Consider the following 26434-nt stretch of genomic DNA (forward strand, 5'->3'; position numbering starts at 1 on the left):
CAAGTCCTTGGTGGTCAAACTTCCTCTTTCTCCATAATTTTTCCTCTTAAAACTCGGTCCTTTAAGGCTAGGGCAAAAATCTAGGGCTTGCAGTGAAATTTTAGGGAGGATATTTTTTTGGAATTCGAGAGCCTAAACATCAAGCTTAGGGTCTAGTCTACCTATGCTCCAAGTTTGGTGGGCATCCACTCAAGTTTAATCCATAAAATCTCTTGCCCTAGGTGCTACTCCAAGAGGGAAACCCTAGGTTCTTCTCCTTCAACTTGAGGACTTCCTTGAAGGTTGTATGAGCTTAGTACTTGTTGAAGTAAAACACAAGAAGCCTTTTATCTCGGGCCCTAACCTCGTGAATACCTATTACCATCAAAAAACCTCAAAACCCTAGGTCTTGCACCTTCTTTTCTAGGGCTTTTCTTAGAGAGTGATTTGCTTCTTTAAAGCCTTGTACCTTTTATTGAGTCTCTCTTTCAAATGAGCTCTAGCTTGATCACTTCATGCCCATACCTAGCATATCTATTCCCATCAATGAAAATATGTAAAGAGCAGGGGACAATGGTTGTGGTGACAATGGTCCATTGTCCCATTGATATCATTTAGTCTAGCTTCTTGTCCTATAGATTTTCCCTCCTTAAGGCCTACTAGATTGTGTGCTAACAATGCCAACACTTGATCCTAGGTCTCCCACGCCACCCATGCATGCCTTAGAAGAGTGACATGAGCCTTCTTGACAATGACGTCTTAGTGGAGATGTTACTTAGAGATGTACTCATGCATTTTGATCATGTTCCTTGGAGTGAGGAGCACTCTTGGACCCCTTTTGTCACGTGCTTAATGGATATGCCTATTTTTGGAGGGTGATGTCATGTTGGAGAGCCCCTCCTCCCACATGTGTGGAGGAATTATGACATATTTCCTATGTTTTATCATTTTGTAAAAGGTCGAATTGTGACCATTAGGCTTACTTGAATGCTTCATGCAAACTTTTAGGGCCTTATATTGTAAATTAGTGAAAAATGAGTCGGTTGCCCCTATATAAATAGAGGGAAGTCACTTGTTCATCATCACACACACTCACCTCTTCTCTCTTAAGTGTGCACTAGCATTCTTGTCTTTTTCTCTTGGTCATTATGGATGAACGATGGAGAAATTGTCTTGGGAGGGATATTTTTGCATGAAGACACTATCTTTGGATTGATGAAGTGATTCTTGATTGAATGGAGTAAATTTATTGTCATTTTTCCTCCATGTTGCTTATTTTCTGAAATTAGGATTTCTATTATGTCATATTAAAAAGTGTAAAATCTTTCATGAAATTGTGTTTCTACATGTTACGCAGAATTTGTCATTCAAGAATCCATCAAAGGAACTTGTTGCATGCATCCTTTGACCTTAAATCTCCTACTACAAGAAGTCACTAGGGTTTCCAAGAGAAGATATTTAGTCTTCCACCCTCTTCATCCAAGTCTTTCTATCATTGACCTCACCCTCTTTGACTCCATAGCCCAAATAAATATAGAAACTAGTCTAGTTGTGAGATCACCTTGTAAAATTTCTCTTTTCTTATTTCTTGGTAACTAGGGTTAGTGTTTCCTCTAAATCTGCATCTTATAGCAATTTTGCATCTATATGTTATTGTCCTATAGGTAGGAATTGCATTTGATAAATTTAAAAAGGCAAAATATAGCATTAAATGCATGTTTTACCCCTAAAAGTAGGGTTGGCATCTAGATATTTATTGTTGTTACATGCATTTCAACTATTAAAAACTTAAAGTTGACCTATCCCTTGCTTACCTCTTTGATAGCCCTTAGTCCTTTGTTGAGGTTATCATTTATAGGTTATTTCTTTGTATATATATGCTATTGCGCGTTGTAAATCTGCATATCATAAAATCCCTAGTTATAACAGCCTTCCTCTAGTTTATTGGGGTTGGTAGAAAGTGTACTTGAATATTTGTAACTATTACCTTGGCCTCCAAAGAATTTCCAGTAACTTCTCCCATAACCATTAGACTCCAATCACCCTTGAGCACTCCTTTATTAAAGACTTTCTAGGTGATTTATCGACAAAATCCTTATAGAGTCATTTGGCTTGGAACCTCAGTCATCTAACCGCTAAGTCTTATTATGGAAGCCTCCGTGTGAGGATAATATCCAAACATAGAACAACAAGACAGAGGCCACTGAGGTGACAGCGGTGGCTAATCTTTTTGTTGCCATAAGACCTAGGTTGCCTAGTGAGGCTTCGCACTAAGCCTACTAGATTTTGTGGTAACATGGACCAAGTGAGTCTAAGCTCAAGATTTAGTTTCCAACTCTCATATGTGTGGCCATCATCATTATGGTAATTTAGGGCTCTTTCCGTCGTCTAGGTGTTCTAGCAATTGTCTATTTTAGCCCACTGAACTATTGCTTCTTATCTCCTTCAAGGCATTGTTCATGTTTCCCACCAAAATCGGTAATCCCATAAGAGAATTTTTTTCTCCTACATTTGGCATCCAGTCGAACAGTTAGCTAGCTAGTAGCCCCTAACAACCACGATTTGATGATGACATGTCATGTGCCTCTGTCATTTGCATCAACCATGTGCCTCTCACCATCCAGCATTTACACTTGGATGAAGGTGGGCTACTATTCAAAAGGCACTTGGGTCATTTTGAAATTAGGTGCTTATACTTGTTTGTTTTGTTGGGGGTTAACTTTTAGCCTTAGTTTAGTGGGACCTCCCTTAAGGCCCCTTAAGGTTATAGGAGGGACACTACTTGGAAAACCATGATTGAGATAGTGTGTTTCATTTTCCTTTATACCATACTTAACACTTTCCATGACACATTACAAGCCCCATATCTCACCTCCAATCTTTGGGTCTAACTTGTCATTGGTTCATTGGGATTTGGAACTAATATGTTCACATTCCTTGAGTAGGGTTGGAAAACTTTGGCCTGGAGGTTGATGCAGCAAAAAATACAAATAAAAAGCATATCATGGCCACAACAAAACAAAAGAAAGAAAATCAAAATGCAAAAGATGGCTAGGGCATAAAGATTAGCATGTGGGCAAAAGCCTAGCATGACCTCTACCTTCCACATATGGCCATCACTTGGATCTTAAGCACATGATGCTCCATTACATCAAAAAGGAACCCTTGCATGTCTCTATTACCCACCAAGAGTGGGTGACCCCTAGTAGAAACTTTTCTCCTATTTACATCTTCCAACCAGCAACCAATAGCCCCTGAGAGCCACCTTGTAGCCGATATGATGTGCCATTCATATCCATGCCACCTGCATCAATTATATGTCCCCTTGCCCATTTGTCAAAATCACGAGTTGGAAGGTGGGCTTCTAGTCAAAAGGTACTTTATTCATTTTGCATTTGGGTGCTTATGCTTGTTTGTATTTTGGCCATTTGGCATGAATTATGGGGTGACTTGGAAGAAAGAAGGGTCTTGGTCGTAGTCTTGTTCCCTCACCTTAAATGGGGGGTTAATTTTCTACCCTAGTCCAACGAGACCACCTATAATGGTTTATCGCTTTAAGAAGCGGCACTACTTGGGAATCCATGATTGAGATAGTGTGTTCCATCAATCCCTTTTCCATACTTATCACTCCCCTCTGTACGTTACGAACCCCTATTCTACCTCCTTTCTCCAAGTCCACTTGACCATGGGTCCACTGGGATTTAGCACACCCCCCCCCCCCTTTTCAACATATCTAGGTCAAGCCTAGAAAATTTGCCCCGAGAGATTGATGCAGCTAAAAGAAAAGGAAAAAGCATATCATGGCCACAAGCAAGAAACAAACAAAACAAAAAAAAAACATTTCTAAAATGCAAAAGATGGTCAAGACATTAACATTAGCATGCGGGCAAAAGCCATGCATGAGCTCTACCCCTTATCATTATGGCCATCACCCGATTCTTGGGGCCAATGTTGACCTATCGCATCATCGAAAGGAACCCTTGCATGTCCCAACCACTGGTACGCGATGATCTGCCCCATCACTAAGGATGGTAACCACTGCTACACATCATTCAAAGCATGCTCTCATTTCCTAGAGCTTCGAGAAATAATATAAAGAAAAATTAAGAAAAAGCGAAAGGCAATAAGAGGGGTTGAAAAACAAAGGTCGAGGTAACTCACGCATCCATGATTGCTCCTTCCTTACATATGTACACCCAAAATGTGGAATTCTTCATCATTGCTACCCCTTTGACCATGGAATTTGGCCCTAAGCCCCCTTTTCCCCTTTGTTCTATCATTATTCACATGACACCTATCGCTTGAAGGGAGGACTAAGGGCATGTCACTTCCATTTGGGGGTTGGAAACACCTAATAGGTTCAACTATTAGCCACTCCTACCTAAGGGGGGTAACACCATTACGTGACTAAAGCCTCAATTTTGGAAGAGGAACCTTGTATGAAGTGTCACATTGCCCATTACTTGCAAGCTTGGCTCACTTAGATGCAAAAACAATTAAATGTACTTGATGATATAAGTCACAACATTGGATATTGTGTGTGATTGGCAGGTGGTTTCATTATGGGTTGGGCAACTTAACTAGGCCCAAGTCCACCAGAGGATCATATTGACACCCATAGGTCTTCCATGCAGAGCCATGCGTCCTCAGACAGTCATAGAGCATCATTTGCATTCATGGGCAGCTTCAACACCCCAGAGCTTCTACACTTTGCCCTATATTATTCATGGGGTGATGCACCTAGACCAACATGCTCCAACCAGCATAGTAGTGATCACATGGTTTGGCAGTTGATCCAGTGCCTGAATGAGGTTTGTCTCACCTTTGGAGACATGGGGGGGCTTGCACCATCTTCAGTACCCTCGGCATTGGAGCAGAGTCAGAGATTTAGCCACATGGAGACCCATGAGACCTAGTTTGTGCCTCAAACCATACTTAGGGGTCCACGAGATGATTTGCACTAAGGAAAAGGAGCCAAACGCTCCATCATGATTTTAGAGGCCCTCTACATCACACATGGCACCATTTGGCCTCAACACCTTCCCTCTGGAGGCCTACGCATGCATGATGTCAACATTTTTATCCTCCTTTAGGAGATTTATCATTCATTCACATTGGTTACTTTCAAGCTTGGCTCACTTAGATGCAAAAACAATTAAATGTACTTGATGATATAAGTCGTAACATTAGATTTTGTGTGTGATTGGCAGGTGGTTTCATTATGGGTTGGGCAACTTATCTGGGGCCCAAGCCCACCAGAGGATCATTTTGACACCCACAGGTGTTGCATTCAAAGCCATGCGTCCTCAGACAGTGATAGAGCATCATTTGCATTCATGGGAAACTTCAACACCCCAAAGCTTCTACACTTTGCCCTATATTATTCATGGGGTGATGCACCTGGACCAGCATGCTCCAACCAGCATAGTATTGATCACATGGTTTAGCAGTTGATCCAATACCCAAATGAGGCTTGTCTCACCTTTGGAGACATGGGGGGCTTGCACCATCTTCAATGCCCTTGGCGTTGGAGCAAAGTCAGAGATTTAGCCACATGGAGACCCATGAGACCTAGTTTGTGCCTCAAACCATACTTGGGGGTCCACGAGATGATTTGCACTGAGGCAAAGGAGCCAACCCCTCCATAATTTTAGAGGCCCTCTACATCACACATGACACCATTTGGCCTCAACACCTTCCCTCTGGAGGCCTACGCATGCATGATGGAGATTTATCATTCATTCACATTGGTTACTAGGTCAGCCTGTGACCTAGAGGTGTTTCTTGCCCATCACTTTATGATTTTAGGGACTTGTAGGCATAATAGCACATGTTAGGACTCATATATGTTGGAGAGATGTCATTTCATCTCTCATCATCACTCAACTTGGGATTTTCGGCCTCCTTAGAGAGACTCACACTTCTTGTTCTCTTGGATTATTGGATCATTGGATGCATTTGACATTTGGAGCTGATTTTTGGATATCTTTTGGAGTTATTTCTTGGCATAATGGATGGATTTCTTGCATAATTTTCTTGTTAGCACTTCTAATTGTTGAATGGTCTATTTTCTATGTCTAATGTATGGAAATATTAATTCTACATGAAGATAAAATTGTGCCCTAATTTGTTGAAAACTTGTTAATTGGTTATCTAGATGAATTTTACATGCATTACTCATACATGACATTGTAAGAATTATCCTAGTGGTGAAACTCTTGGAAGCTCTTCCATAAAACTCCATTATTCCTTGAAGTGGGTAAATGCTTGAAATTTGTGCTAGGGCATCAAATTTTAGACCCCTTAAGAACAAAATAGGCCTATCTTTGCCATCTTTGACTCCATATACCCAAGTGACAAGGTGCTAGTCCAAGTCATTGGTGATCAATCACATTTTTCATCCATCTTTTCTTCTCTTGAAATTTCGATTCTTTCAACACTAGAGGAGCAATTAAGGATTTGGAGCGAAATTTTGGGGAGAAGGGTTTTTAATGATTTGAGAACCTAAACATCAAGTTGACTTGGTTTTCCACAAAACCTATCAATTTGGTGGGCATCCACTCAAGTTTCATCCATAAATTCTTTTGCCCTAGGTGTTTCCCCTAAGAGGGAAACCCTAGTCTTCCTTCTCTCAACTTAAGGACTTATTTGAAGGTTTCATGAGCCTTGGCTTAGCTCATTTCATTAGAAAGAAACCTTTTCTCTTTGGTCTTGACCTTTGGAACTCCCATTATCGTCAAATACATCAAACCCCAGGCCTTGTACCTCCATTTTCTAGGTCTCTTCATTAAGAGAAAATTGCTTCCTTAGATAAGCCTTTGAACTTTTATTGTGTCTCTCTCTTGAATGAGCCCTAATGAGATCATCTTGTACCTTATCTATAGCTTATGTATCTTAGAATTGATCTTTATCTCTCTTACCGAGACTCCTCCCATCGATGAATATCCATAAAGAGCAAGGGGTTTTGGCTAAGGTGACATTGGGCCTCTACCCCATTATTGTCCCATTGTTTAGCTTATACCTTGTAGAGTTTCCCTGTCCAATGCCTGTTTTATTTTGCGGCAACTATCCCAACCCTGATGAGTGATGAACAAACTCATCTTAAGGGGTAATAAAACTGCTACATCATAAAGAGAAAGCTTTAACCCTTGAGCTATATGTGGTAATACAAGGAATAATCAAGAAGTAAAAGGCACACAAGAAGGGTGGAAAAATTAGGTCGAGCGAGTAACTCATGCCTCCACAAATGTTCCTCCTTTTACATTTATACACTCAAGATGCGGACACCCCAATCAATTGGTCCCCTTGGCCATGAAGCCTTTTCCCTTTAATTACCACATTATTTACACCAACATCTATTGATTGAGAGGTTGGCCTTGGAACTTTCACTTCCCCTTGAGGGTTGGAAGCACCTAATAGGGTTGGCTATTAGCCACCTCTACCAAGGTAGGGAACATCTTTATAGGACTTAATCTAGTTAGATATAGGAAAGTGATCCTTGTTTGAAGTTTTAACATGCTCTTAACATTCAAGTTTGGTCCCCACTTATAGATGCATGTATGATCTTAGTCTCTAATGGATGGTTGCTTTCACTTGAGTCCATGTTGTTTTTGTCAGATGGTCCACAGTAGCCCAGGCCTAAAGGGCACCCACTCCACAGGTACCTGTTGGAGATACTACACACCTAGGACCTTCATTACTGGCACATGCGGACACTTAGTTAGAGCATGGGACTACATGCAAGATCCTTTCTGCATGATTTACTCCCTGATTTGCTCCTCCTTTCACTCCGCAACTGGCTAGTTCTTCTGCATGATTTACTCCCTGATTTTCTCCTCCTTTCACTCCGCAACTGGCTAGTTCTTCTGCATGATTTACTCCCTGATTTGCTCCTCCTTTCACTCCGCAACTAGCTAGTTCTCTCCGGAACTTGTTGTAGGTGTTGAGTCCTCTCATTGATCACCACTATGGCACATTACCTTGGGATCTTCACCCAGTAATGCTATATCATGAGCATTGTAACCTATTTTATGTATCAATCATTCTTTTTGTTCTTTCAATTATTTTAGTGTTTTTGCTCTACAAAGTTGTGTGTTCAACCTTACTAACTAGATTCATCTGTGCAAGTTTTCTAACACATTTACATGGTATCAAAGCCCACAGGTTGCTAGATAAAAGGCACACCAGTACTTTATTTTGCAAGTATTACAGCTTGGAGATCGAAGATCGACAGAAAAATGGAGTTTCCCAAAGCAGCGATCCTAACACCATACAACTATCACGAATGGAAGGACCAAATGGCTCGATACCTTTGTCAGAAAGGGTTGTACAGGATTACCATGGCTGCAGAAGTAGAACCCACTTCAGCCATAGAGAAATCCAAGTACCTCAACCACATGGATGAGGCCCACGGATCCATATGCATGTGCATCTCCCCAGAGTTGTAGTTTCATCTATCTGCCTGCAATACTCCTAATGAGATTTGGAAAAAGGTTGAAGAACTCTACAGGAAACAGGATAAGATGAAAGGACATCTGATCGAAGTGGAGCTACTCTCATTGGATCCACAGAACTATGACAGAATTCAAGACTTCTTCAGGAAGGAAACTTGTCCGATGCAAATGGGTCTACAAGACCAAGAGTGCTGCAGATGGGCAAATCACCAGACAGAAAGCCAGGCTAGTAGCCAAAGGCTTCCAGCAAGTGCATGGCATTGATTATGACAAGACCTTTGCTCCAGTAGCAAAGGTGGATTCCATACGCTTTGCACTTGCCATTGCGGGTGCCCAGGGGTGGGAAGTACATCAGATGGATGTGAAGAATGCCTTTCTTCACAGAGACCTATCTGAGGAGATCTACATGGAGCAGCCACATGGTTTCATTCAGGATTCATCTTTGGTCTGCAGACTGAAGAAATCTCTCTATGGCCTTAAGCAGGCCCCGAGAGCTTGGTATGCAAAGATGGATTCTTTTCTTTTATCACAAAACTTCGAAAGATGTAACTTTGATCCGAATGTTTACATGCTCAGGACACATGATTCTCTTCTTATCTTAGTTTTGTATGTGGATGATCTCCTGATCACTGGTAGCTCGGCTTCAGCCATTGCTTCCGTCAAGAGGGCCTTTCATGATAGGTTCTTGATGACGGACATGGGTCCATTACACTTCTTTCTTGGTTTTGAGATCAGCCAGGATGCCACAAGCATCAAACTTTCTCAGGCTAAGTATGCGCGGGATCTCTTCGAGAGATTTCACATGACTAACTGCAAGCCAGCACCAACTCCTTTTCTGTCTGGGGTCCACCTTGAGGATGGAGGTGACACTCCATTAGTTGACAGTACTCTCTAGTGACAGCTAGTGGGGAGCTTATTGTACCTCACCCACTCCAGACCAGATCTCTCATATGCAGTAGGGGCAGTTTCCAAATACATGCAGGAGCCGCATGAGCTACACTGGAATGCTGCCAAGCGCATCCTCCGATATGCGCAGGGCACCATCACCTTCGGGATTCACTATGCAACAGGCACTGCATTGAATCTCCTTGGCTTCACAGATTCTGATTGGGCGAGCAACAACATTGATCGCAAGTCCACCTCCGGATATTCACTCAGTCTAGGGTCTGGCCCTATCTGTTGGTCGAGCAAGAAGCAAGTTGTTATTGCTCTCTGTTCAGCTGAGGCCAAGTACAGAGGAGTAGTCAACATCACCATTTAGGCTCTGTGGCTACAACACTTCCTCACTGAGTTGGGCGTCTAGTTCCACCAGCCCATTGTCATCTGCTGTGACAACTAGAGCACTCTCAAATTTTGCAGGGATCCAATACAGCGACAACAGACGAAGCACATAGAGATCCATATGCACTACATCAGAGACTTAGTACATGATCAGGTCATTGATTTGCAGTTTTGTCCTTCAGCAAAACAAATTGCAGACATCTTCACCAAGACATTCACTAAGCAGAAGTTTCACTCTCTGCGTGATCGTCTTGGAGACTGTGTTTTCTTCCTCTTTTCTTTTGATTACATTTTATTTTGATGGGGGGTTTCCCACGAGGTTTTCCCTCTTTCCTCAATTTTAGTACAAGTTGCACTATATTTTGGGTGACTTTTGGCCTTAGTTGCCAAGGCCCATTTTCTATTTTTCCCCATAGTGGTGTTCAGGGGGGGTGTTGGAGATACTACACACCTAGGACCTTCATTACTGGCACATGCGAACACTTAATTAGAGCATGGGACTACATGCAAGATCCTTTCTGCATGATTTACTCCCTGATTTGCTCCTCCTTTCACTCCGCAACTGGCTAGTTCTTCTACATGATTTACTCCCTGATTTGCTCCTCCTTTCACTCTGCAACTGGCTAGTTCTTCTGCATGATTTACTCCCTGATTTGCTCCTCCTTTCACTCTGCAACTAGCTAATTCTCTCTGAAACTTGTTGTAGGTGTTGAGTCCTCTCATTGATCACCACTATGGCGCATTACCTTGGGATCTTCACCCAGTAATGCTATATCATGAGCATTGTAACCTATTTTTTGTATCAATCATTCTTTTTGTTCTTTCGATTCTTTTAGTGTTTTTGCTCTGCAAAGTTGTGTGTTCAACCTTTACTAGCTAGATTCATCTGTGTAGGTTTTATAACACATTTACAATACCCAAGTCTTTCAGAGAAACACATGGCCTTAGCAAATGCAGCATTGAGAGACTGGAGCCTCTTAGCAATATGAGCAGATGTTACATGATCCAGAGTACCTTTAAGACCAAAGACATTGGTCAACTTTGACCTAGCTTTGAGGATTCTTCGTGACAATACCATTGGACCTTGTATGCCCCCAGGCTGGCCTTGACACAACCTGATGGGTAGGAGTTGAATCAAATCCCAAATGAGGATGGTCTCCCATTGAGAGACTAGGGAGGGCTTGTTTCACCAAGGGAAGCCCTAACACTAGAGAGAAGGAGACTTTATTTAGCAGTTGGAGACCCATGGAGACCACTTAATGACACCCAAATTGCAATTGGGACCCTAGAGGAGGATTGGAGGTGGATTTGAGGACAATCCCTCAAGTTTTGAATCATCCAAGCACTTTCACACATTTGGACACCTCAACACGCCCTACATGACATTTGGAGCCCTAATTGAGCATGACATTAGCATTTAGAGAGGCTACTGCTCCCATGTGTGGGCAATTATGGTCTATTTTGTCATTGCTTGTGGGTTTACTTGTAACCCATGTGTATTTCATGACAATTCTTATTAGGGATTTCATTAGGCTAAGATACTTGAGGTAAACCTCATATAAGTGGAAGTTACTCTCATTTCATTTGGAATATCACTTGTGGATTAATTCAGCGATCTTGGAGATTTCGACCTAGCTAAAATTTGTCTTGTATCTTGTGGAGTAGATCTATTGTGAAGTTTTTGTTTATGGACCTATTCTTTGGTTTTGGAGATGTCATTTTGGAGCAATAAAAGATTAGTTCGTGCATCTATCTCGTAAGTTCTCTTTATATTGGAATTTATTTTATGGCTATTGCATGGAATGGTTATTGTCTAGGGTTTCTATGTGCTAGTTATTATTGAAAAAAAATCTATGGAATCTTAGCAATGGTATTGTATGCATTATTCTTGTAGGATTTGTGTGACAATCCCATAGAGAATCTTCATGATAAGCTCTCCTCATTGACTTTAGTCCCTCATAAAATGATAGCTAGGGTTTCTTATTCCCTTACTCCTTGCTAGGATGTAGTATTTTCTCCTAAGTAGACCTCCCTTAGACTCCATCACCCAAGGTCATGGCATTGGCCTTATTCGCATTGTTGATCACGCCTAAATCCAACTTCAAAACATATTCTTCTTCGCCAAATCTGATTTTTTGCCTCTTAAGGAAAGACATTAGGCTAGTGTTAGGGTTTACATTCAACTAGGGTTAACTATGTTGCATTGTGGAGGGATTCAACACTTGGTTGTGAGGTCATTTTCTCAAAATCAACCTCTTCTTGTGGCTAATTTCTCCATTTTAGTGTTGATGTCCTTTGCCCTAGGTAATTTTTTCCCTAGCTAAACCCTAGTCTTGCCCTAGGCTTCAACTTGGGGTTTGTTGAAGGCATGTTGAGCCACAAATTGGTCATACTTATGTATTTCAAGCCTTTTCTTGGCCTTGTGATCCTAGGTAAGATTATTGACCTTGCTTACTACCCTAAGTCATTTTGTGCCCTAATTAGGCCTTGTGGAGGGAACTAATTGCCTTATTTGTGCTAGTTGAGATCGGTTCTTGAGCAGAGAGTCTCTCCTTGGCCTACCATTGTCACCATTGATTATTGGACTTGATATATCCTTTACGTGACCTAACATTGGGAAGCCTCCCTTGTGGTGCAAATCCACTAAGGAGCAAGAGGTAGTGGTTGTGGTGACAGTGGGCCACACCTGATAGTGTTGGCACTTGGTCTAGCTTTTGTCTTGTGAGCTTCCCTCACAAGGCCTACTAAATTTTGGGGCAACAATGCCCACACAAAAACCTCATCAATGATCTTAAGTTTAAAAAGCATCCCTTGTACTGATAAACACTTCATGACTCTTAAGAGATATCCCTCACTAGCTTGTTCTCTTTCTAAACTTAGTGGTGAATTCTTGCATTGTTGGTCATTGGTCTTTGTTTGAGGTAGGGTAAGCTTGTCTTTGTTCCTCCTCATAACCAATAGGATAGAACTGTGACTTAATCATGTCCTTAAACACTTCCCTATCACCAATGGTTCACTACCTAGTTTCTAGAAATGGCATCACTTACCCACCATGTCAAAGCATGACCTTCTAACTCATCTCATGCACACTAAAATAAACTTCTACTTGTCACAATCACTGATTCAACTTCAAGGCATCTATCTCACCTAGATATGACTTGATGTTGAACACTAAAGTTTGACTCATGGAAGGCGCATTAGTCTTCTAGAGTCTGAGCTAAATAGAGTACTTTCTCACACTCAACCTTGGACTCACAACTCCACCAAACTCATCAAGACTCAACCCACACAACAAGACTCACCAACTCAACAACCCCCACAAACAATAAATTACTTGCCAAACTTAACCTTTGCAATCTCATTTATCTTCCCTTTGCCTCTGTTTATTCTCAATTTTAGAGAGCAAGGTCAAGCATCTCAGTAGTTGCTTAACTTTCCAATAAATGTCTAAATAAATGTTCTATATATTACCATATTTTACATAGGCAAACATGAAAATTTTGATTCCAAATCATTGTTTGTTGGCTCACATTTTACCCCTATATATCTTTTTTGGACATTCATCTAGAGGAATTCCCATAGATGCATGTCTGCCTATAGGTGGTAAATTAAGGATTCAAAGGACAAGATCGATCTTCAAGAATTAAGTATTTGAAACTTTCCCAATGACTTTAAACCTATAGTTCATTGGAAAGCATTCAAAACTAAGGTTTAAATTGAAAATGCCTAACAAATGAGGGATACTACCTCCTACAGATGTTGCCAACAACCTATAGATTGACATTGGAAACCAAATGTTTTAGTGTTCAGATTCTAGAATGCTATAGATTCTTATAAAATGTATGGCACAAGGATTGTTCCTTTAATTCTACCTTATTTCTACAGAATGAGTTCTATTGCATTTGACAAGTCATTCCCAAGTCACTGATTCTTTGTCAAGTCCTAGTCTGACAACTTTGATTTCAATATTTGACTCTACTATGAATGGTGCTTGAGTCTTGCTACATTCCCCTATCTACTTCTAAGCTTTCTATATCCTAGTTACTTTCTCACCTCCAACTACTTTGTTTGAACTAGAGCTTGACATTTAAAGCTTCGTTTTCTTCTTCTCTTGTACTTGTTGCAAAATCTAGCAAGCTTGGTGCGAAGTCTCACTAGGCAGTGCCAAACCTTATGGCAACAAGTGAAAGGGTTGCCATTGTCACCTCAGTGACCTTTCTCCTACTCTTTAGTGGATTTAAGCCACAAGGGAGGCTTCTCTAAATCACCTAGAAAGATGCTCTAATACTATTGCTCACGGTGATGAGTAAAAGGTCTATCATTAGATAAAGTACCGGCAAGGCCGAAATTGGCCTATGTATTCTATACTAGGGTTTGAATACTCCATGCATTGACCAAGAACACGTTGTCATAAGTTACAGATTTGATGATATACAATAATGAGGCATTCAATGGCATATAACAGTTGAATAAAAGATCTTAGAATGATATTCAACAACAAAGGACCAAGATCTTCCAATTGGGATTAGCATTAGACCAAGGAAAGTAATTCTGTGGCTATTAGGTATACATAAACAACAAGAGAGAGAGCGATGTCAACCCTATTTAAGTGGTTTGGACCATGCTCTATGCTAGATTTTCTTTTAGACAATTTATAGATGCAATCCCTAGATTATGAGCCACAAACATGACATAGAAACTCTAGCAATTCCCCTAGCTGTCTAGGAGAGAAGAAAAGGAGATTAATTTTATTAGGTTTTATGGATGATCAACACACTCAAGATCAATGCCTTATCCTCCTAGGGTTTAATGGAGTCATTAGGGAAAAAATTCAAGGAAAGGAAATTGATGGAGTAAGGGGAGATGCCTAGGGCATCCACTTTTAAAACCCTAGTTATTGATCTTGTGAGGGGAGTAGTTAAATATAGGGTATGCACATTAATAGTTTCCCTATAGGCCTTAGAGAGAAAAATTTTACATGGAATATGGAAGCAAAATTTCAACGATAATTAAGCATTTAGTCATGGCATAATAGAAACCCTGCTTTAAAACTTAAGCATGCAAAAGATCAATAATAAGTCAATAAACTTACAAAATTATTCTTCGTTCAATCCCAAAACAAGGTCTCCATGCAAAAATCACATCAACAAGAAAGTCGCACCAATAATATCACATCTTGCCTATAGTAGTGAAAAAGACTAGCTTTCACTTACTTGGAGAGGAAAAGAATCCAATATGTGATCATGAAATGAAAATGAGTGGAAGACTCTCTATTTATATGAGACCTAACTCCCTCATCATTACAATAAATCAACTAAAAAAGCCCAATTTACAAGTTTACTTTAAATCTTCCACAAGATAGAGGTTACAAGCCAATCTCATAGCCCAAAAACATAACAAAAATACAATAAATGCCCACATATGTGGGAGAAAGTCCTCCTCAAGCATGACATCATCCTCCAAATGAGCTCTAAATGCCACAAAAGGAATCATGTGGCCCAATGAGTACTCCATACTTCAAGATGTAGCTCTTCGATCATGGGTAAATCTCCAAAGTGCTTCTATGCCAACATGTCATACCCATAGTGCCCAATGTCGTGGCACTCTCTCACTCAAGCATTGGGGCTCCAAAGTGATGTGAAAGCCCTCCCTTGTCATCACAAGGATGACCAACATCATTTGGGTTCTAGAACAAGTGATTCCCATCAAACAGTGTCAAGGCCAGCCTGGGGGCATCTTAACTCCACTTGCCATATCATTAATATCTCCAATTCCAAGCTTCATGGGCTTAGCATTTCAAGATCTAAGGGTACCTCAGAGTGTCAAGCATCATGTGGGGGCATCAAGAGCCTAATGCTCTGCTCTGGATAGGCAATATTGCATCAAAATTCTCATACTGTCTTTGCAATGGGTAAAACAACCTTTGCTATGTTGTTGAGAAAGTAGGGCAATCATCTCAAGAGGCCTTTGTTGCGATGATGAGAACCACCTGAAAAAATCGTGTCAAGATCAAGTGAAAATCAACAATCATTAGGTACAATGACCACAGATGCATCATAGTGGACCATACTTAATGTTAGGGGCACAATAATACTTCACAGAAAAATCACCTTCAAATATCTAACTCGACCGAGTCTAGTAAACAAGGTACCTCCTTATGTTAGAGATGGTTAGTTGGATAACCCTATTAAGTATTTCCAACCCCTAAGGGGAAGTGACAGGATCCAAGTTAGCCCATTAATCCATAAGTGTGTGTGAAAACGAGCAATGGAGTGGGAATGACTTCAAAGCAGGGTGCCATAGCCAAGTGACTAGATAATGGTGGTTCAACATCCTGGGTGTATAGATGTAAGGAGGGAGCAATTGTGGAAGAATGAGTCAACCCTTTCCTCGGCCTAGTTTTTCTACCTCTTTGGTCCGCCTTTTACTTCTTTATGATATGCTTTGATCTATATGCATAGCTCAAGAGCCCAAGCTTGCTTTATGAGGTTTAGCATTTAATTCTCCTTAATGATGAGTCAGTTTATCACTCATCGGGGTTGGGACAATATAAGGGTTCCTTTTTTATAGATGGAGCATCATGTGCTCGAGGAACCGTGTGATGGCTAATGATGGGAGTAGAGCTCATGCTAGGCTTTTTCCCACACACTTATCAAATGTCCTAGCCATGTTTTGCGTTTTATCTTCTTTCATTGTGGCTTTCTTATGCATTTGCCTTTCTTTTAGCTACATTAACCTCCAAGGCAAAGTTTTTCAAGCCAAATTCAAGGATGAGGATGAGAGGGTGTCAATCCCCATGACCAATGACCACCAATACAAAGAATGGAGATGGAATAATGGAAAAGATGGAAAGTGGTAAGTATGGGATATCGTGGACACACTACTTCAATCAAAGCCTCCCCAATATATGCTGACCATATAGGCTTGTTGACTGGTTGTTTGTGCAAGGAGGAGAAAAATTTTCTCCTATGGGTTACCCACTTTTTGGTGGGTAACAATACTAGCGTGACAACCAAGTCAATGACAACAAGGTTCAAACTTCATATCAATTATTCCCTATGCCATTTGAGACAACCATGACCATTTGAGCATCTAGTTCTCCAAAGGGGTTATCCTATATTGGGTCTCATTATTCTTGTTTCATCACCCATGGTCAGGCTTTGATTTGGATTTCTTCATCTAGTACCAATTTCAAGGTTTAGCAGAACCAACCCTCTATGTTGCAGCTTTCTTAGTCTAGTTAGCATTCACTAGTAACTCCTCCGCTAAGATCAAGAGCCATAGTCTTAAGACTTACACTTATATGACCTATAACCAAAGGCATATGGCCAAAACAATCACCAAGACAAATCGTAGTATGCATAATAATAAAAGTTGTGAAGCCTTGGCTACAATAACCTAATGTGCATTGTCATTGACTATGTTTTCTTTAACAAATATATGCTAATAGATTTAACAAATCACACATTCACATATCAGACGAGATACCCTAGAGAAACCTAATTTGTGAAAACTCCAACTACAAAATAACTATCTTGCTCTAGTTGTTATTAATGATGCCTTTACAGTTACAAGGCTCTCTAGATGTCAAACACTACAAATACAATCTATAGTGATAATTGTTAAACTCATTATAATCAAAGTTATTCCACAACCAAACAATTGGCTACTATCTAAATCAATCTCTCTAGTCCCTATAAGCAATGCAAATCTAGCATCAACCCAACATGTGGTTGATCTTCTATGTCTTTTGTCATTGTCCAGAACAAGAGAACCACCAATCCAACCTACTCATGACCCTTCTTGTCACCTCCATTCTAACCTTGTTCAAACCCTTTGTTCTTCACAAACTTGGCTTTTATCCTTACTAGCAAGAATGCCAAGACTCTCCCAATTGTTTTCTAATGAAGCAATTACAATACCCCAATGTGTTTACGGGTCAATTCAAATTCCATAGAATTCAAGCCATTTTGGTTCTCCTGCTACCACATGGCACAATATGATTAGTAAAAGTGTACACATGTTGAAACCTTGTGTGACCATATCATCTTCCAAGTAGGTTGTTGTCTTCTTTGTTGTAAGGTCACTTCCTTTATTCAATTTGCCAACCAAGACACTCGCTTAGCTATGTAGAGGTCAACAAGTCCTTTGTGCATGCTCTTTAGTGTTTGCAAATGCAAAGCACAGAGGCATCTTCAACTCTTTCTAGCCTCCACATTCTCAAAGCTCCCCACACTACTAGCTTTACATGCCTTCAACCTCTAAAGAGTGTGGGGCATAGAGCAACAACATAGAGCAACAAGCTCCCCACACTACTAGATGTACATGCCTTCAACCTCTAAAGAGTGTGGGGCATATAGCAACGAGCTCCCCCTTAACTCCCTCATTTCCTTTGCATGACCAAAACTCTGCATGTCTATCTTTTTCTTTTAAAGGCTTGTCACCTAGTACTTATCTAGTGCATAATATGTGAAGCATCAAGCTCCCCTTCTTTTGTCCATGCCTCCAAGGAGCCTAAAGCTCCACATATTTTTTGCTTTGGTCATTTTTTGAAGACTCCTATGGATATCTCCAAGGCATCAATACTTCGAAACACTAAAAACATGTTTTAAGTACGAAAATTCAAATGTTATAAAGCACAAAATAAACCAAAGAAAAAGCCCCTTAGCCATTTCAATTCATCAAGGATCCATGCAGATCGAATTACTACCCTGAGCTAAAAGTTGCATGACACAAAAGAAAGTTATTAAACAATTAAGAATAAGAACATGCAAAAGATCGTGGTACTTCAAACATCTAAGAGAATGATAATAAGCCCATGCCAAGTACAATTTTGCAATTGCAAAGAAAGTGTGTACAAAAAGATTGTTCTCTAGTGAAAAGTTAAAACATCAACGGTTATGCATAAAGCATAAAACTGGAAAACTACCTAAAAGTATACTACTTCAGCTATAAACTCCAACGAACCTCAAAAAGAACAAAAGAAGTTCGAATATTTCACCTGCCTTATAGCAGAATACTTGCTTGGCATCTTAAAGGATTCCCTGCCAAAAGTGCAGTCCAGATATAAACAATCTAAACAATCCCTGCATGTGTTGGTTCTTCTAACTGTAAACTTGCGAGGAAGTTTGGATAGACAGTCAGTACTTAGCCTGCAATCTCCTGTATGCAGGACATTACCGAAATCACCTTCAAACAAAAGCATGATGGCACCTGAAATAGATGAATACTAATCAGAAAACCAGTAGGGTTCCACTCAAGGAGCATATCATGTATGTGTTATGCAACGCACTAATTACCACTACATCAGTCCCTCATATAACACCATACTTGAGGAATCCAAGAGGACCCTAAGAAATAAATAAAATAAGCCTCTTTGAAGGAAAAAGTGAGATTTGATATTAAAAAAGGTAAACCAACTTTAAACAAAATGACCTTGAAACAGATTGAGTTACACAGTTTCAAGGAAAGACCTTTCTTCAAAGTTAATTAATGGCAAAAGCAAAATATTGACATGCCAGTAATTTCATTAACTAGAAAAATTTCAATATACCATATATCCAAGAGATTCTAGAGATAATGGCATGAATTGCAAAATAAATTTACAAACAGTAGTGGCAAATCCTATATCTGCAACTCAGACAATTCAAATAGAATAATTGAGATAAATTACTCAGGAATGCCTTATAAAGATTTTGATAACCTGCAAAAGACCCAGGAAACATACAGAACATACCCTAAAAAACAAGGAAGCCTATGATGACTATATGCAATAGCAATAAAGAACCAAGAATGGCAGTTTTTCTTTGTTCAATAAATCCCAAGAAAAAGCTCAGGGCAAACCAACAAGTCCAAAGACAACATTAAACTTTCAGTGAAAGTTTGCTAGCTAAGAAGGCTGTTATCAAGGCATTTTGGGTTTTATTTCATTAGTTTGATGATGAGGATGTGCACTATTGTATCTTTTTCAGGAGTTATTTTAAAGTAAACCTATAACCTGCCATCTGCTCATTTTTTAGACCTTTTCAGGCCTATTGCTGGCAGTTTAATATTGGTCAAAAGGGCATTAATACACACCTTCCCAAAGGGCCAAAAATATATGTAATGCATCTCAGTAGCCAGCTGCATGGCAGTGGGATTGGCCAAGAAATACATTGGACAAAATATCATTTTTTGGGCAGGATAAATCCAAGGCTTCAGGTAGTATGACACATACATTCAAAGCAATCTGATATGATTAAGAGTGCAATTACAGCAGTCAAAAGGTGCCAAATCAGGGTGTTAACGAGCATAATGTTTAGATGGCGAGAACTGTTCGAGCTGAATTATTGTTGAACTGATTTGCAGACTTATAAATAGCAGTTATATTTGGGCCTTGAGGGAGATAGTTAGCAGCACTCATAACCTACAGACATGAAAAAGGTTTGTATAGATGTTGAGTTGATGTGAAGACAGAGGAGGCAAGTTCTGTTCAATTTCTGTGGGAAGCCAGAACTATGCCAGGAACAATTCTAAGCAGGTTACACCCGTTTCCAAACTGAAGTTGTGAATCCTTAACACCCTAACAAATATTGGAAGGAACTTCCACATCTTATGTAGATTTTCTTGTTGAGGAGAAATATTGAGACAACTACACATTCTAATTTAGTAGTCTGGGCTAGGAAGATGGGAATTGAAGTTAAATCGACTCATAATGCATTGGTGATGAATGCAGTGGGGGTTTGTGGCTTGCGGCCTTGCATTTTTGGGGAGACTGTTTCTATACCATTCTTTACAGAAATGTGGATTCTTGATAGTCTCTTCGATGAGATAAAGACAAACTGAAATGCACATGTTGTGTTTGTTAAACATAGGTGTGATGGAGCCATCAATGGACTCTTTCTAAAGAAGAAACAATGATTATGAACCACCAAAGTTCATGATCATTTATTAAGGAGACCTAACTACCTTGACTAATTGTACTAGGATGCATGTCTCAAGTCTCATGGAGTTAGTTTGGTACATCTATTGAGGACATTTAACCACCTCTGCATGGGGATTGATGTCATGAGTTAGTTTATTGACTCTGTAATCCTTGGATCTAGCCTTTTGCACACTTTTTCACCCATGACGATGGGCCATCTACTCATGGAGCTTTTATGGCATACGTTTTTCAGCTTTATTATCGATGGTACATCAACTTCAAAGAAGATTTAGGAGGTCACATGCAATTTCCAGGAGGAGCTTTTATGGCATACCTTTTTCAACTTGATTATCAATGGTACATCCACTTCAGAGGAGATTTAGGAGGTCACATGCAATTTCTAGGAGATTTAACTTGGCCTACCTTATTGAGGGGTCACACATACTATTTTTAGCAATGTTGCACACATCGCGATCGGGATTTAATCGGCGCCGGGAAAAAATCGGAAAAATCGTTAAAATCGGGAAAAAATCGGAAAAAATCGTTTGGCACAAAAATATTCATTTTTTTTCATTTTTTTTCAATTTTTTTAATATCTAAACCATCTACAACATAAAATAAATACATTGACACATAAATATGATAAAAAAACTAATATATAAGATGTTCAATATCATTTCTAGCGCTAAAATCACACATAACATTGAATCATGTCCTGAATAGTAAGTCCTGAGTCCCAAGTCCAACTCAGCCTCAAAATATCAACAAAAAATATGATAATGTATCTCATCATGTCATAATGTCATATACAATAAAATGAAAGTCTAATCCTATTGATTTCCTCTGCCCCTCTTGCGAGAATATGGCACAGCTTTCTCTTTCCCTCTAGATGTAGAAGCTGGTGCCTGTGGTGGTGGAAATGGCAGTGGAGTCTGACGTGCTCTAGAAGCTGAAGAACTAGTAGTAGCAGCTACAAGAGGCTGAGGTGGACGGAGACCACGTCCTCTACTGGTGGTAGTGGTAGCCCGGGTAGCCCGGGTAGGCGGTGTCACCTCCTCCTCCTGCTCCTCCAACTCCTCCTCCTCCTGCTCCTGCTCCTGCTCCTGCTCCTCCTCCTCCTCCTCCTCCTCCCCCTCCTCCTCCCCCTCATCCTGCACTAACCAATCCTCAGTGGGATCCATGAGAGGCCTCTCGGTCTCAACCCTCCATTCAGCAGTGGTGTCAATCCCATCCAATGAGATGGCTTCCGTATCAGGTGTCTTCTCTAGTTGTTTCACCCACAATCGAAGATTGTAGTAGACATAGACCATGTCATTAAGTCTATGGGACTCCAACCTGTACAAAGTTCATGAAATAATAAATTAATAATTAATATTATAAAAAAAATATTGTTTAAAACTTTAATGAATTCAAAAATTTATTTGGAAATTTGCAATATTTTAAATGTTTAAGTGTTAACCTATTGCGCTTCTTGTTGTGTATTTTTTCAAATACACTCCAATTGCGCTCACATCCCGAGGAGCTGCATGTTTGGCTGAGGATGCGCACGGCAAGATTTTGCAAAAGGGGTACTCTGCCACCATACATCTTCCACCATGCGTCTACAACAAAATTACAAAGAAAATTTTAAATAAACATAAGAAAAAAATGGAATTTGAAGAAACAATGAAATTTGAAACAAAGTTACAAAGTACATACTACAAACTAAAAAATACCTGGGATTTTAACCGTCCTATCATTGATAGCCATCTCAAAGCCAAATGTGCCACCTGACAACTTATATTGCTCAATTTGTCTAGAGACCTCCATACGTTCTTCTGGAGTTTTCACCATCTTCTGGACACAGGTTAATAATCCTTCCACGACCTCAACATCAAAATTAAACCCACATGCATAAGAAAATGCAGGGTTCAGGAAAAGGCCAGCAGCATGAATGGGACGATGGAGTGTGTTGTTCCATCGCTCATCAATGACCTTCCATAGAAGGAGTTGTCTCTGGAACCCATCATCTCCCTTGTCATCATAGTAGGACCGAATGGCTTCTTTGGCCCTATCCATGGCTTCATACAAATAGCCCATTGCGGGCTTCTCACCATCTACCAACCGAAGAACCTTTACCAAAGGTTCTGTGACAGCGCACACCTCCTGCACTCCCGCCCAGAAGTCTTCTTGGTATGAAACAAGTCTGCAGACGGCCTCTCCTTCTGGTTTGCGGCTCATTGGCGAAGAACGCCACTCCTCTGAAACAAACATTCTCTTCAAATCCCACATAGAATTCAAGAGGGATTGAAGAGATATGAAACTCGTCGCAAACCGTGTAATGGCGGGGCGCACCAACTCTTTGTTGTTGGTGCATTTTCTCATCAAGCTAAGCACAGATGTGTGATTGTAAATAAATTTTGTGATGGTTTTTGATGAGTCAACAGCCTCTTTGACAAAGGGAATTTTCCCTATGTCCTCTAACATCAAATCAATACAATGGGCAGCACAAGGTGTCCAAAATAAAGTAGGATGCCTGTCCATAAGCAATCTACCAGCAGCAACATAATTTGCAACGTTGTCCGTTATGACTTGGACAACATTTTCTGCACCCACCTCCAAAATAAACACATCCAGCAAATCACATAAATTTTTTGCATCTTTGATTTGATGAGTTGCATCAACAGATTTGATAAACATAGTCCCCAAGGGACAACTAACCAAGAAGTTTATAAGGGTTCTCCCCTTTTGGTCAGTCCAACCATCTGACATAACAGTGCATCCTGTTTGTGCCCATGATGCCCTAAAATCCTCCAATCTTTGGGTGCAGTCACGCTTTTCATCTTGAAGAAGCCGGCCTCTGAAATCATGAAGAGAAGGGAGTTTGTACCCCGGGCCAACACTGGCAACAGCATCAAGAGTAGGTTGGAAAAATGGATTATTCCTTATAATGCTGAAAGGAATATCACTCCAGAGGAGAAATTTTGTCATCAACTTGTCAGCTTTTTCTTTTTCAGTTCTTTTCATCATTGAACCGATAGTTGGTTGTGAACCAGGTGTGGTTCGAGGAACAAAATATGATGATGCAGCAAACGGATTGACTGACGCTGCAGTAGAACCTGTGCCACTTGGCCCACTTCCTTCAACTGACCTTCTTAGTTGCCTTTTGAGTTCTTCTTTGGCGTCTCTAGTGTGCTCTAATTCTCCCAATGCTCTCATGGCTTTTTGGATAATTTCAGCATTTGTCTTTAGACAGGGCCCCACATCACGTCCAGGGATTTGTGCAAGGTGGAACTTCAACCTGTACACCCCCCCGAATATTTCCTTTCCACACAACTTGCAAATCAAGTTTTGTCTATCATTCGGAGTTTTAGGGTCACCATATTCCCAGAAAGGATCCAATTTCCTTGGCATGTTTGTTTTTGAATTTTGAATTTGCAAACCTATGGAAAAATAAGGATTAGGAAATAGGAATTTAGGATTACATAAATGATAATAGTAAATAGTAAATACAAATTACAATTTAGCATTTGCAAAATTACAAGCTAATTATTTCCAAAATCCCAATTTGAATTTCTAAACCCAAAAAACAATGAAAAATCAAAAAAAATAAACAATGTTTAAAGAAAATGAGAAAATAAAAATCAAAAATTGGTTCTCATAGTCATAACAAATAACCCATCCCAAATCAATGAAAAATTTCTAAAAATTCTTTAAAAACAATGAAAAACAAAGTTTTTAGAGAACCAAAACAAAAAAAAATTAATCTACATACCTGGTTTATGGACAAATTCGCGATCTTGGCTTGGATTCCTCCTAAAATCGGCTCCCACAAGCGACGGCAACCCTCTCCCTCCCTTCTTCTCCTTCTCCTCCTTCTCCTCCGCGGCGGACTGCTGAATGAATAAACAAAAAATCGATTTTACATATAAAACCCCCGCTGCCCGCGCCTCCCGCGATTTTTTCCTTAAAAATCGCGATTTTTTCGATAAAAATCGTTAAAAAAAAATTCCGCCGATTTTTTGGATAAAAATCGCGATTTGAATCGGCATTTTGAAAAAATCGCGATTTTCCGATTTTATCGCGATTAAATCGCGATGTGTGCAACACTGATTTTTAGATGGTTGTTGCACACAAGGCAAGATCTGATCAGAAGCGCTCAAGGAGCGCGCTCCCACAAAAAAAAATCCACTCCCTAGTTTTCCTAGAGCGATAGTGGGAATGATCGAGGAGTGATACCTCCCCATTGCTCCTAGAGCCATTTGTAATGGCGAAGAGCCATACAAGAGCAATCACTCCCATGCCCAAGAAGCATGCGTACGACCAAAGAGAGAGGGGGGTTTGCAGGGAAATGGGAGGGGCCAAAAAGAATGAAAGGCCTCCTCCAATCCCACATAACATCATTTCATGTGTAATAGAGAGATTGAGAGGGTTTGAGATTGAGGAGCTTGTGGGAGATTGTGGGAACTTGCAAGGGGGATTGAAGGCTACCACCACCATTGGAGAGCCAAAGAGGTAAGGTCTAATCCCATTCTTTTTTTTCATATGTAACATTTGTGTTTTTTATATGTTGAATAAATCTAGAATCTGGATGTTCTTCTTCTCTTCACCTACTCTTTTCCATTCCTCCCTCATTTTATTGCAAGCAATAATCTCAAGCTTTAACAAACATGATGGGTATATGGCTTAGCCTTATCTTGTTGGTTCCATTATTTGCGATGATGATGGTGTTGGGAAACAGAAGGAGTGGGTAGTGGTGGAGGATACCCTAGAGAAGAGGAGTACCAAGAGGAAGAGGAGGAGAGTAATGGAAGTGAAGATGATGGAAAGAAAACCAAGGTAGACCAAACATCCTTGTGAAAATATATTACAAGGCTTGGAGGAGGGAAACGGGGTGGAACCACTAAATTTGTATGCCCCCATTGCAAATCTACTTACACAAGTTCATATACCCATGCCATAAAGCATCTATGTGGGAAATACCATGGGATGGAAATAAGCAAATAAGAATCAAAAGTTATGCAAATATGCCAACACAACAAAGAGCCAAAGATATAAGGGAAGAGGAGGAAGCACAATACCAATCAAAAGGATCAAAGGGTGAACATGAAACCACTAGCACACATAGAGCAAGAACTCCATCAGCATCCACCCATGGTAGTGGATTCACAGCCATAGGCACAGACATCCATTTAAGGCGTAGAACAATATCATAACTCCTTGATCAAGGTTGTAGGGACGACGTGGATGCAAAAAAATTCTCGTTTCTCTTTGCATGTGGCATACCATTCAATGTTCTTTGCTCACCTTATTGGCATGAAATGGTTGCCACCATCAATGATGCCCCTAAAGGATACAAGAGCCCTGGGTATGACAAAGCTAGAACCGTGGGACTTGATCGAGAAAAAGCCAAAATAAAAAATGCTTTGGGTAAATTCACAAATGCTTGGAATGAATATGGGGTATCCATTGTATCTGATGGTTGGACAAATGTAAAAGGCAAGCCATTGATAAGTGTTCTTGGTGTGTCTACTATTAGTGCAGTCTTCCTTTCATCTCATGACTACTCAGATAAGTTCAAGACCAGCATCAACATTGCAAAACCATTAATTCAAACAATTGAAAGTATTGGGCCATACAATGTCATCCAAGTCATTACTAATAATGACTCTAATTATAAGGCAACGATAGTAATCAATGAGGATAGATACCCTGACATATTTTGGTCTGGGTGTTTGGTTCACACAATGAACCTTTTGATGCATGACATTATTAAGATAAAGGAACCTCAATACAAATGGATTGGTTCATTGTACAAGAAAGGCAAGAAAACAATAAG

The 26434-nt window shown here is 40.1% G+C and overlaps 2 protein-coding genes across 3 annotated transcripts in view; both read right to left on the bottom strand.

Moving 5' to 3' along the window:
- LOC149218157 (DNA repair metallo-beta-lactamase family protein) overlaps positions 1-26434 on the bottom strand; it is an 84227-nt gene that overhangs the window by 37120 nt on the left and 20673 nt on the right. For both annotated transcript variants that reach the window (XM_089383830.1, XM_089383831.1), the window contains exon 3: positions 18715-18926. In XM_089383830.1, the coding sequence (XP_089239956.1) occupies positions 18715-18926 (212 nt within the window). The remainder of the gene's footprint in view (positions 1-18714; positions 18927-26434) is intronic.
- Positions 21257-23886, bottom strand: LOC149218158 (uncharacterized). Its single transcript, XM_089383829.1, has 3 exons — positions 22332-23886; positions 22076-22217; positions 21257-21951 (listed from the first exon to the last, which is right to left on the bottom strand). The coding sequence occupies exons 1-3, from the start codon at positions 23812-23814 to the stop codon at positions 21447-21449; spliced, it is 2130 nt and encodes a 709-aa protein (XP_089239955.1). The 5' UTR covers positions 23815-23886; the 3' UTR covers positions 21257-21446.

The sequence above is a fragment of the Pinus tabuliformis genome, chromosome Q, assembly GCF_031772625.1.
Source record: "Pinus tabuliformis cultivar Carrire ecotype Pingquan chromosome Q, CPIR1, whole genome shotgun sequence".
Lineage (NCBI taxonomy): Eukaryota > Viridiplantae > Streptophyta > Pinopsida > Pinales > Pinaceae > Pinus > Pinus tabuliformis.